Here is a 12947-nt window from a genome sequence, read left to right as displayed (position 1 = left end):
CCCGTCCAATCAATCTGCTTGTGTGCCTGAAGGCATTCATTTCCTCTTTTGTTTCTTTTGTTTCCATTATCAGTAGCACTATATCATATTTGAAAATACCTCTGTCTTTTGCAGATGCATGTTTAAAACAGTTTTCATCAATTCTGGCTTGTACAAACATGAATGCGCTTCAGTAATTATGCATACAAGTGCAATGCCCGTTCCAAACCTGCCTGTTTGGAACGGGCTGTTTGCTTGGCCAGTGGTGGTGCTGATTGCAGCTTTCTTTCTGAAACTGTAAAAGTGACCGCCAGTAATTAAGCGATGGCAAGTAACAACCTGTTGCTGGTCTCAGTCCAACAAAACGCTGCAGTTGCACCACCGCTGATAAACAAAGAGCTGTTTATTTAAAGTTTAGTGATGCTCGACGTTGAGTGCTCACTGCTGCTGCTACAGAGCACTGGTTGCCGTTTTTATTCATTTTTATTTATCAATATTGTGCGTAATGTCACGTGTCTAAATCTTAACTAAGTTAACACCGGACTTCCTCGGGCCAATAACAATACTACGATTTTGTTCTACTTGTGCGAGTGAATTTGGTCTTCAAGTGTCTCTACTGTAACTACTAAGTGGGTCCCTGTATTGTCTTCAGTGCTCAGATGAGGATGCGGATGGGACGCGACAGACTGGTTGATGGGGAGCAGAGAGAAAAGTGGCGGGGGAAACATGCCACTTTCATATGTCACCGCTCTGCGAGGGAAACTCATGGGCACGTCATACTGCAGCCTCCACACACTCTCCTAGTCACTGACCTTCTATAATGTACATTTCTAGGGGTTTTAAGCTGTGTTATTGAACTGCATTTAAATACATGTATTTGCGTTGAATTTACCATTTGAGTGTCTGAAAGTTTCCATTTTTTTCTTTTTGTTAACCTGGCAACGTTAAAGTCACATCGGTGCAAAGAACTTCCAACAGATTTAGCAGTGCTGCTAACAGTTTACACAATAAGACATTTAATAGATAAGTTACTATCGCAAAAAGTGGACTGCGTGTTATGACTTCAGGAAATAAGGATTGCCTATAATGAGTTCCACACTATCCAGCAAACCAATATAAAATGATTCATGTGCTCCTATTTAAAGCGCCTGTCTTATCCAGTTGGTGTATATACAGTACAGAGTCCATGTCATCCTGTCTCCTCTAAAAAATTAAAAAATCTTATCTCTTTTTCATCTTTTCATGTCTTTCCTACTTTCTTTCCCCCTAACTCCAATGCCCTTGCTCTCTGAGGGCCCCGTAACATTTGTTTGAACGCTGTGGAGCTGCCTTCAAAGCTCAGCAATTAGGCTTGATATGCTGATGCAGGTGGAAACGCATCCGGTCCTGCCTTGACGCTGGTAGGGAAACATGATGACACTCTGAAACCACATCAAAGTGTCGTGAGCGGGAGAGAAGTTTACCCACTGCGCAGGAAGGTTGTTCTCAAGTCAACTCTGCGGTCTCTAGACAATACGATGTAAAAGACACTGCGCCATCAAAAGCACGGAGCCGTGCTAGGTGTAGAATAATAACTGAATCTGTATTCATTTTTTCATGTGTGTGTATGTGTGTAAAGTGCTTCAGTGTGGTACTTACGCCAGGAGGCTGGTCCTTGGAGAACATCCCCCAGGTGTGATAGTTGAGGTCGTGCCTATAGGTGCGATGCTCTGTCTCCCCAAAGCCGTAGACGTACTCCGATGACAGTAGGGTAGATATCTGGATGAACATGTCTGAGAAAGTAAAACCTGGACCCGTTTCCCAGCTGAGAAAAATGACGGATCAAATCAATGAGGAGAGAGACAAAGAGAGAGGGGGGGGTTATTGTCAAATGCAGTTATTAACAAAATGTTTAGACACAAATAGGCATAATAACCCGTAGGAACTGCAGGGATTCCTTTTAGTAACTGTTTACATTTGAACTCAAACTACAAAATAAGGTCCCTGTTGCTTTAAAATCACACCGCATTGCTCGACTGTTTCGATCAGGATTGGTGAATAAGAGGAAACTAGTTGAGTTGCTGATGTGCAACCTTCCTGAGCATTTCTGACCTCATAAAAGTAGGATTTAACTGATCGTCCTTACTTTTTTTTTTGTAAATCGTTTATAGAAGTTTTACTTTAAGAATGATTAGGCATGATTTACCTTAATAGTGACAGCAGCACTAAATAGTCCTTAGCAATAAGTCTTCATTTACTTGTTAGACATTCCTTCATTCAGTAAAGTCTCATGTCAATTAAGAAACAAGTCCTAAAAGTCCTGAACTTATGTCACCAATTACCTAAATATATCTTTAGAAATAATCACAATTACAAGTGATGTAATGGATCAATGCACCTTAAATACAACCAAAGAGCTGTAGATAGGTGCATTCAGACTGTTTGGACAATAAGATTCAAAAGTCAAAGCAAAGATGCAAACAGATGCACATTCATGTCACTCACACTGGGCAACATTAACTGCCCACATAAACCTGTTATTTGCTTTACCCACTTAAGTTGAAATATTTGAACTTCAGCAAAAATTTGACCCGATGTTGCAAAAGCCAAACAAAACTCACTGGAGACAGATCCTGGCACAGCCCCGAGCTTGCAGATCATTAAATTGCACACTGGTCAGCAAAAACTTGCCTTGGGTTTGGTGGGAGCACACCATAAAGCCACCAAGAAAAGACTGAATAACGAAACTAACTTTATTTCATAGTGTCTGGGTTTGTTGACTCCTGCTTTAAACATACATTAGTCCAGCCACTTCCCAAAAAACACTTGGTTTTATCCCTTTAAGCTTATCGTTTTTGGGGGAATTGTGTCATTTTAAATGTTGTTGACTTCATTGTAATTTTTGTTTTATGTTATCATTTTTATGAACATTTTGTAAATTTTTTCTGATATGTGCTAAACAACACAATATTATATATTTATATATATATATATATATATATATATATATATATATATATATATATATATATATATATATATATAAATAATTGTATTATCCCTCTTATTATTTGATCCAAATGTCAAGAAACAACAATCAATTCAAACCTGGGGGCTGAAAGATCTAGAACGCAATCCCTCTTGAAATAATTGAACTACTCACATCTTGGTCCCAGTAGTTTTCCTTATGACCTGGATGCTGAATGGCTTGTCATTTACAATGACTTTGTAAAGCCTCTTGCTCTCATCGGTCTCAGGAATAGCAGGAACCGACAGAGGCACTGGAACCTCATAACGATCCGTGGCTGGGTCCCAGATCTGGACAAAGAAGGCGAATTTAGGGTGTCTGTATGCTTATGTGGAGCAAGAGGGATGGGTTCACTGAAGATAAGAAACAAAAGGGAAAGACACAGAGAGACACAAACACTGCTCTATAAGAGGATGCACAACTACTGGTGCACAAACAAACGCATACACACCTTGAATTGCAGCATGTCACCGCTGTGGTAACGGATCTCAACACGGAGAGTGTCTACGTCCGGTGACTGGGGGCGGCCACTGCTCCCGTACTTCTTGTTGCGGGTTATGTCAAGTGTCATGCCCGAGTTGGTTTCAGCCCTTTTATCAATATTGTAACCGAAGTCTTTTGGATAGAAGCACCATGGAACACCTTCAGTGCTGCTTGGCTGAGAGAGGAAAGAAAGGAAAGTTTAGGCATTATCAGAATGTAGAAAGCAGGTGTACACACTTAGTGTTGGAACAATATAAGAGTCACTTCTCACCGTCCAGATGCAGCCTCTGTTCTTGCACTTGGTCGCATCTGCATTCTCCTCTGGATGGCAGTTAAAGCGCGGGGGCTCTGGTTCCAGTTCCCACTGCACCACCTGGGTCTCCCCCAGGGTCAGGGAGAGGCCGGTCAGGAACAGAACCTGTGTATGTGAGAAAGCGTAGAGCAGGAAGAAGAGAACATCAGGCTACAGTTACTTTCCTCTCAAGCTGTCTGGGAGCGAACAACACAAAGTAAGCACATGCTTGCTTGTGAATGTGTGTTTGACGTTGCGTGGGCTATCAATAAAGCCACAGTTGTTAATTTCCCTTGCTGTTTCCACAGCCTTTGCTGGGAGTTATGAGTCATTCTCACAACATATCCTGAGGTGCCCCTTACACTCGGGATGGAAGCAACAGTCACTACAGTCACCATCCGATGCATCCTCAGCTTGTGTTGTCGAGGAAGATTTGCATGAAGAAGACACGGAGGCAGGAACAGGAGGGTCTGTCTATTCCAGCAGTTGCTAGAGCTTTTATAACCACAGCACTGACGTTTGTCCGCACGTCCTTGTATGTGTTTGTTTTTTATGACTACGGCCAAGTTTGATCAATAAAAGGTCCAGCTGAAGGGTTGAGCTAACAGTTATATAACTGGTCAAAGAGCACTGGTCGTTTAGATGTTCAGCTACACAAAATACAACACCCCCGTGGCGAGAGGATATCCAGCGTGTCTCTTTTCAATTTGCCTCAACGGTTTTCTGTAAAAATGGATCATGCAGGACACACAAGAGCAGAAAAGTTTATTTAAAAAGAAAAAAAAGAAATCCAAAGGCAGTCAAAAGAGGGAAGGAACAGGAAGAGGAGGAACAGGGGCAGATCCAGGGGTGGGGCCAGGGGGGGCACAGTTCCAAGCTGACATCTGATTGGCTGTCAATCATATTAGATTTCTTTATTAAAGTAATCAATAACAAAACATATGCTTGTACAAGGAATTATTTTCAAACTATATTACACATTGCTGCTTTGCTCAAAGCTATAGAGTTAAGAATTAATGAGGATTGATATTTAAATGAGAAACTTACTGAATCAGGAATGATCTATGGATGTTGGACATATAATCGGTCCCTCTGTGTAAATTGTGGGCCCTTTATGGCCCCTGATTTAGAATGAATGCAAGATCCGCCACAGATGAGGAAGAAGTTAAAATAAAGGAAATAATAGAAAGATGGCATGAGGACTGTAAAGGGAGGCCTTTTTTACATGCACTGCAGGAAGGAACTTATTTGTAATAAAACATTATGCTATCAAGTAAAAAAAAGGAAATAAAACACAGGCGGCCAATGTGACCCATGCATAGTAAAGTATTGTTCTGTTTGAGTGTATGTCGAGCTAATGATGTTTGGCGGCTGTGAGCTACATTCAAGGCCCAGACCGAGAAGGCATATAAAGACGGATGGAAATGACAAGGCAGAGTTTCGGTTTAACAGCACATTTACCCTTCACCCCCAAGGAATGATTACCGCTGAGAGTCATTTGATAAATGCTGGTTTGTGTGTCTGACTAGAGAGACCTTGAGGATGAAACAAGCACTACTACAGACACATAAACACGTTTACCCACAATTGTACACACAAACACACACAAAGCACACCTCTATAGTATTATTTAATTGCCCCTCTTGACAATTTTGTTCATACCCCTGAGCATGTAGCGTAGAATCATTGCTATTTGTCATTTTTGCTCTCATGATCCTCACCCAGTGTGAATTGTTATCATTCCTTATACTTAGAGGCTATCCTTGAGGTGTACGAGAATGGTTTCATCCCTGGTCCTATTGAAATAAATGGCAAAAGTCTACAAGGGTATAGCCACCGCAGAACTCATCCACCCTGCATTTGACCAGCAAGGTTTTTCAGACAAAATGGAAACCAGATGTGATGAATCTACGTCTAATGCTCACTCTCTTACCGGCCTTGGTCATGTCTCCATCAACACCTGAGGAAAAAATATTTGGCCTCTAGCAGCTAAAAGCTCCATTGTATTTATTAGCTGGTCACTAGCTATGCCAGTCCACCGGTGCAGGTCATTGAGAGTGTATGGCAGTTCTTATAGAGGTTCTTATCTGAAATGAGCTGCCTGATGCTGCTGCTGGAAACAAAGTTGTGAGAGACCAAAATAATAAACTGAAAGATGCTGAACATGATTTGTTTAGCTGAGGAGGGAAACAGTAGAATCTAGACTTCACAAGAGGTTCTTCAATAAAATCCTTACACAAAGTAACGCATAATACATGTTCAACATAAAAAAACATTAGCACTGCTTTAAGAAATATTACCTGTCATGTGCCAACACACTTCCTACAACAGAGTATCAGGGCCATTCAAAATAGAAAATATTAGAGGTCTCACGAATATTGACATCATTTAAGTGGTTGGTGTACAAGATAAAGTAATTTTACAAAAGAAAAAGTAATTCTAATAGAGAAAAGAAATCCTAATATTAAGAGAATAAATTGTGTAATTAAATGTAAGAAAAGTCACAATATTAGGAGAATAAAGTTGTACTTTAATAATAAAAAGTCATATTACTGCCCAAAAATACTGATGTAACAACAATGTAAAGATTTCCTACTCAACAAGACTTTTCTGTCTTGAAAAGGGTAAAGAAAGAATTAATGGTTAATGCTTTAACTTTACATCTGTGCATGGCCATGTCTCTGAGCATGTGTGAGTGTACCTTCTTGAGAGCATCGTACTGTATGCTGGTGTTGGCCAACATCCTTGTAGATCCGTAACGTGATCCAGTGCCAATGGGAGTCACACTGACGTTCAAAGGAGGAGTAGGCACCCCAAGGACAGTAATTTTCTCAAACTTAAGGTTGTTTGGGTCCTTGTAGCCAGCCTTGGTCACATTCATTGTCAAAACTCCCTAAAAGATAGAGGACACAAAGTTATAGGAATAAGTGCATCTTCTCTGATTGATATTTCTATAATTACTATGCCTTGGTTTGTGTAGCACATGACATTTCCTTTATTTACGAATGTTTTAAATGTACAAAGGGATAGATTGATAGAAAGAGTCTATTCCAGTGGACTTAGCAATCACAGCTTACATCACTCGTGGCTACAGAATACAGTTGAGGCCACCAGCTTATGAATTCTCCAAAACTCATGCCCATCAGTCAAACATCTGGTCAAATAAATTCCCTGTCTGTAAACCCGTCAAGCCCCCAGTGTAATGCTAATGTACAGGAAGAACATCACCGGCATACATTAAACATGCAAGGGAACCCTCAGTGCTGTGTGATGTGGGAACATAGGGTTCTTGATCCGACAAAGCTACGCCAGTATAACATGGATCAATCATGCTTGGTGTTCCGGAGTGGGGAAGTCGAAAGTCTCTGGTGGCTTTGAACTTTGAACTCAAGTTCAGATCAGAAGGAATATGTGGGCTGGATTTGAATGATGGTGTGAAGGCATGTGAGGGGGAAACTTACATCGTCAACGGAGAACGTGTAGTGGATGTGGTTTCCTCTTTCGACTGTATCTGTAAAGAAAGAGAAGAAGAGCAGATGTAAATGTTTGGTTTGTCTCCAGAAATACAGTCACACAGACGCAGAGCTTCTGTCCTTCGTTTATTGAAGCTGACTGACGATGTTTTAACAGTCACAAAGACTCATTTGATTCTGCGCGTCTGATGAGTTAAGTGCTTCCATTTGATGCTCATAAAAGAACACCTGCAATGAGCGGTAATAACAAGATGCAGATGATCCTGTCCCACACACACACACACACACACACACACAAACCGGCTAAAATGAGAAAATGCAACAATACCTCGGGAATCTCCATCATCCCAGAATAGCTCCCCAGCTGCCTTGTTGTTGTCATCAAGAGCGACGATCAAGCCCATGGGGTTTCGCCGACTACAATTATATGAATCAAATGGCTACTAATCTGTGCAGACAGGTGCATGGGAATGACAAAATATCAAAGCAGACACTTTTTCGTTATCACTGTTTGGTAAAGCTCATTGAAATATTTGAACATATTGTATGGATAACTGTGTGTGTAGTTCTTTGCGGGGACCATGTTGGGCCTAGACCACGACCTGTTTGAGGGTTAAGACTTGCTTTAAGGGTCCAGGTTAGAAACAGGTTTAGGTTAGGGTAAGGGTTATGTAATAGATTGTTCGAATCGAATGGGAAACACATTTTTCGTGCATGAGATCACATACAATATCAGGGTAAAGACGCAAATAGATATAAATACAAATTATCCTGCAGCCAAACATTTGCTTAGTGTTTTGTGTGAAGACAGCATCAGGGATTGAGTTGTGATGGTTTAAGATAGGTTAAGGGGCTAGGGAATGCATTATGTCTGAGTGTGTGTGTGTGGGGGGTGGGGGGGGGGGGTAGTTGGATGGGTGTGTATATACCTGTCTGTGGTGGTGACTTCAGGTTCCTGAGTGGGGAGGATCGCACCACCTCTGATGTGTAAACCAAGCTTGTCACCTGGCAGATACATGTTGACATGCATCTTACGGTCTGCCAATTGCTCCATCTGATGGGTAGGATATACACACGTTAATTAATTTACACAAACAAAAAATTCTCTGTATGAATCTCTGCGGGTAAAAACAATCCTGTAACACACCCCCTTAAGAAAAGGGTGTGAGTCTGCAAACCGGCTAATCAAACACATTGGACGTAGGATACTGTGCTAATGTGACAGTTCCAGCCAATGGATAGTAAACTTAGATGTCCCAGATGGCCTTTGTTTCCCCCCTGATTAGCCCAAATTTGAATCTGATTGCCTAAGTTGTTAAATTAGGTTTCATTGTTTTAGATTATCAACTAATTAGCACAATATCAGACACCCTAAGTAAAAAATTGGTCCATGCTTAGATGGAAATGAGAAGCTCAAAATGAAATCTGAAAGTTTCTATTTAGAAGAAGGAGCAGTCTATCTCTTTTATTGGTCGAGTGCAGATGGTACGGGCAACGTTTTTATCAGCGCTCGACTATGCAGATGAAATTTACGCGGCTGCCCACACCCTCCTGTCACTCGGTGCCGTCTCTCACACCTGTACGATTTATGACCGGTGACAGTTTTAGAACCCATCATCGCATCCTGTGTGGGAAGGTGGGCAGGACATCACTCACCATGTGAAGGGGAACAACACTGTCGACTTTTAATTCATAAAGCTGAGCTGCTGTTCCATTTATCTTCACTTTTGAGACACAGGGATATGGGGAACTCTACTAACTCACAAATATGTATTACTATATTACAATATACGAGTATTAAATTGAGAAACAAGTGCATATTATGGTCTTCGTATGTGCAAAAAATCATCAGGAATCCCTCAAATTATACATTTTATTTACCCTAGAATAGTTGAAGCTGTGGTTTACATAATGAATGCTACTTTTATACTTACATGTACTGACATCGTGTCTTCCAATAGTTTTTGTAAGTCATTTCTCTTATGTTTGAGCTATATTTAAATGTAACAATTCTGATCTTTACACTTTACACTCAACACCTTGTGTAGTATGGATTGATTTGGTTTATTTGAAAGGGCAGCAATGTGAGCTTTGCTCTGTGACAGTCCCTGAATAAATAAAGAACGAGGAAAGGAATTTGAACTCTATTTTTGTCTATACCAGACATGTAAGTATCTCTCTCAGCTACATATTTTATGAAAAAATTCATAAAATAAAAAGTCTTTAAGAACTGTGACCTTTACATTTTGGGTACATTATTTTAGGCCTGTGCACGAGCATTGTACCACAGGACACAACATTTTGCTTTATGATAGTATATATACACAATATATGCAATATAATATGCAGTTTGGACTATTTATTCAAGAGGAGCAGACAAATGGCTCCCCTCCTTTCTTTCTTACTCTGTCTCTTTTTCTCTGTGTCCCTTCCACTCGTTTCTCTGACGGCCCCCACAGAGCACAGTTAATTTCTGATCCCGTGGGGACTGAATCCTCCGACTGTCCTAAAATAATTTAAAACTCTCTTCTCTCTATCTCCTCTCATTCTCCTTCTACCTACTTCCCTCTCTACCTCCTGTTATCCTCGGTGTGGTGTTCTAATTCTTTTTTTGCCCATTTTCCTTTCGTGTGTGTGTGCGTGCACTGTTTCCTGCACTACAGTGGAGTATGGGCGTCCGTGTGGGCTGGAGTTAGCGAAGCGTCTATAAGCAATTTCAGATCTTATCACCCCCTCATTGTCTGCCCTAAGGAGGTCTTCTCTTGTCTTCTCTTCTTCTCCTTTTTCCTCCTGGCCAAACTTCCCCTCTTGCCACTCGTCTATGTACAGTAACCATCACCCCCATAATTTCATCTCCTCTCTGCTTTTCCTCTCTCCTCCATCTTGGGTACTGTCCGTCTTTACCCTGCTTTCTCTTCCCTCAACCTCTTTCGCATCTGTTTTCATTCCTTCGTGCCTCTGTTTTTCCATTACTTTCTTCCTGCTCAGTAACTTGTTTTTTCATGGCCATTTTCAGTACATCAATACTCCCTCCAACCCTTCCATCCTCCTACCCAGATAATCACAGGGGACCATGCGGGACAAGGGGCCGGTGGCAAGACAACCAATCTAATCGCTCATCTGATCACTGGGTGCTTTACATCACCACTGTGACGCCCAAATAAGGTCCCAAAGGAACTCAACACCTCTTTTATCTCTGTGTCAGGGAGATAGTCTCTCTCCTCTCTTCCCTGTCCCCTCTTTTACTCTATCTCTGTCCTCTCCCTCGCTCTGCGTTATCGCTCTTGTCTCTCAGTCTCAAAGAACTCTAGGCAAAGACTTTCATGTGATACATGCTCTTTGTGTGTGTGTGTGTGTGTTAATGGAACAGAATGCTGATAAGCCCCTTTGCAACCGTTTTTGTTTATCACTGTACATTGATCTTATCAATTAATTTATGTTCTCCTGTATAATCATATGTATTTTAATACAATAACCTCTGTTTAACCTATATTGTCTAGTTTGTAAAGACTGTATCAGAGAGATATTGATTTAACAGATGTTTCTCCTTAATATCCATAAATAGGGTAAAATGTATTTGAAATATGATCAAACTATGAATTATATTTGTACTTACATTGCCCTCTATGACATCAGACAAAATGCTATTCATAGATGCTGTGCGGATTTGACTTGAGAACCTTGGGTATGTTGCCAGTTCGTTTTTTCTTAGTGAAAAAATATTTCAATGACATTCTAAACTAAAAGAGATGAAATGTCTGCTGTGAGTGTGAGAATAATCTACAATGAGAGATTCCATTATCATAATTAAAATAATCACTCTACTGATCACTGCCTCTGCCAAGGAGGTTATATTTTCACCCTTGCTTGTTTGTCAGTAGCATAACACAAAAAACGACTTTGAGCAGATTTTCACGATCCAGGGCTGGATCCTGGAATTTCTTTCTCTTAGTGTCTTTTGACATTTTCACAGATTTCTCAAGGGAATAATGCACGAATCTAATACAAATCCGAATCGTGCCGTTTTCAAGGTGGTTTTCTTAGACTGTGGGGCTTTGACAAAGGTTTGCACTCTGAGGCGGGAGGAAGTGCTTTAGAGGTAATCTTTCTTACCTATGCAAAAAGCCATCTATCTTGATATACCCATTAAAACAAGCTGGAAATATTCTTACCGTCTCATAGTTGTACCACACAGCATCCGGTACATAAGCCCGCACATTCTCCACACCCTGCAGAAAACAAGAACAACGCTGTAAACATTTGTTTTTGACATTAGACAGAGCCACATACTGTATTCCTCTGATTTGTGGAGCAAACATCAAAAGGTGTCAGCTCTGTGATTTGTGCAGGAGCGAGCCTCTGTTTGATTTGTGCTTGTACTCGGCAGCACCTGCTTTAGCTCACTGTACCGACGCAGACACTTTAATCTTATGAGTCTGAACATGAGGAGAGAAGCCACAATACACCACAGAGGAAACACAGATATGTCTGGCAGCCATAAGTCACTGCAGCTTAATAAGAAACAGGTGGAAGATAAGACGATCATATCAAGAAAAAGTTATTTTAAAACTGCCTATCATCTGATATAAAGTTTCCTCAATGCCCTTGTGACATTTCGGTCGACGGTGCTGTGATGCAACAGATGATGGAAGAGACAGCACGGAGCGACGACTGATAGGTGACGGGCTTTGATGGCTTAAGGTGGAGGACAGACAGGAGCAATCAATAGCTGAGCGGCGAGCCTTTGATAGCGTTGTCACTTCCCTGCTCTCTCTGACAGGGCAGAACAGCGGGAGAGATGGAGATAAACACAGGGAGCCCAGTTAAGCAGAGGACCAGCTACGGGTCCTCCTAAAAATAATATAAAGCAAAACAGTGAAACACACTATGTCAGCTGTGTAGGCCGGGGCTGTCCGTCAAAAGCACCTATGGCACCAACATCTCCCTTCCTGTCTGTCTCTACTCGGCTGCACGTCCTACTGTGTGGCCTTCTGAGGCCTCAAGGAGGAAGACGGAGAGGTGACAGGATGACAAGGCAAAACAAACAGGGAAAGAGAAGAGGGATGAAACGATAATTAAACAGAGGCAAATATGAGCTAAGTATATGTCAAACAATAAAAAACATGATCAAGACTCACTGCTATGATAAATGACTAAATCAAATGACCTAACTTTGTCTTTCGGGCGCACATTTACAGTTTCTAGGCAGATCACCTGTCACAACCGCTGCACAGCCTGTGGGATGACAGCCCGGGGAAATGGATGCTCCCCGATACCTCGTTTTCTGGTGTCTGATTTGCTCGCGGCGCCTATCACTCACCCCACTGACTAATGGGGAGGGACTGGGGACTTTAGCATGGCTGCTAACTGTGATTGAGAGGGACGAGGCGTGAGGCCCGTATTCCTCATTTAGAGCTTCTGTAGCCCAGCTAGCCATGAGGTAAGGTTTGATCAGGTGGGCCAAAGATCCACACTGGCAGAATGATCAGATGGTTTCTGAGACGGATGAGAGAGGCCGAGACAGGCGCGAAGACGGGGAGAGGGCGAACGAGAGAGACGGGATGAAATGAAATGGGATCACAAGGGGTGATTTTGACAGCGGCTGATTAAGAGAATGCAGATGAGATAAGGGAGCCAACATCTGATGAAAGCAAAAAAAAGAGAAAGGGGAGTAATGGGCAAGTGGAGGAAGAGTGGAAGCAGGGATGAAGAC

At 41.6% G+C, this 12947-nt stretch overlaps 1 protein-coding gene across 1 annotated transcript in view; it reads right to left on the bottom strand.

Annotated features, from left to right (window-relative positions):
* Positions 1-12947, bottom strand: part of si (sucrase-isomaltase (alpha-glucosidase)) — a 67562-nt gene that overhangs the window by 27373 nt on the left and 27242 nt on the right. The window contains exons 19-27 of the mRNA XM_053422751.1: positions 11407-11463; positions 8164-8288; positions 7563-7651; positions 7223-7272; positions 6463-6654; positions 3741-3887; positions 3438-3644; positions 3122-3276; positions 1618-1783 (exon numbers count right to left, since the gene is read on the bottom strand). Of these exons, the coding sequence (XP_053278726.1) occupies positions 1618-1783; positions 3122-3276; positions 3438-3644; positions 3741-3887; positions 6463-6654; positions 7223-7272; positions 7563-7651; positions 8164-8288; positions 11407-11463 (1188 nt within the window). The remainder of the gene's footprint in view (positions 1-1617; positions 1784-3121; positions 3277-3437; positions 3645-3740; positions 3888-6462; positions 6655-7222; positions 7273-7562; positions 7652-8163; positions 8289-11406; positions 11464-12947) is intronic.

The sequence above is a fragment of the Pleuronectes platessa genome, chromosome 5 (genome assembly GCF_947347685.1).
Source record: "Pleuronectes platessa chromosome 5, fPlePla1.1, whole genome shotgun sequence".
Lineage (NCBI taxonomy): Eukaryota > Metazoa > Chordata > Actinopteri > Pleuronectiformes > Pleuronectidae > Pleuronectes > Pleuronectes platessa.
Note: the sequence above shows the minus strand (reverse complement) of the source record. Positions and strands in the feature narration are given on the sequence as shown.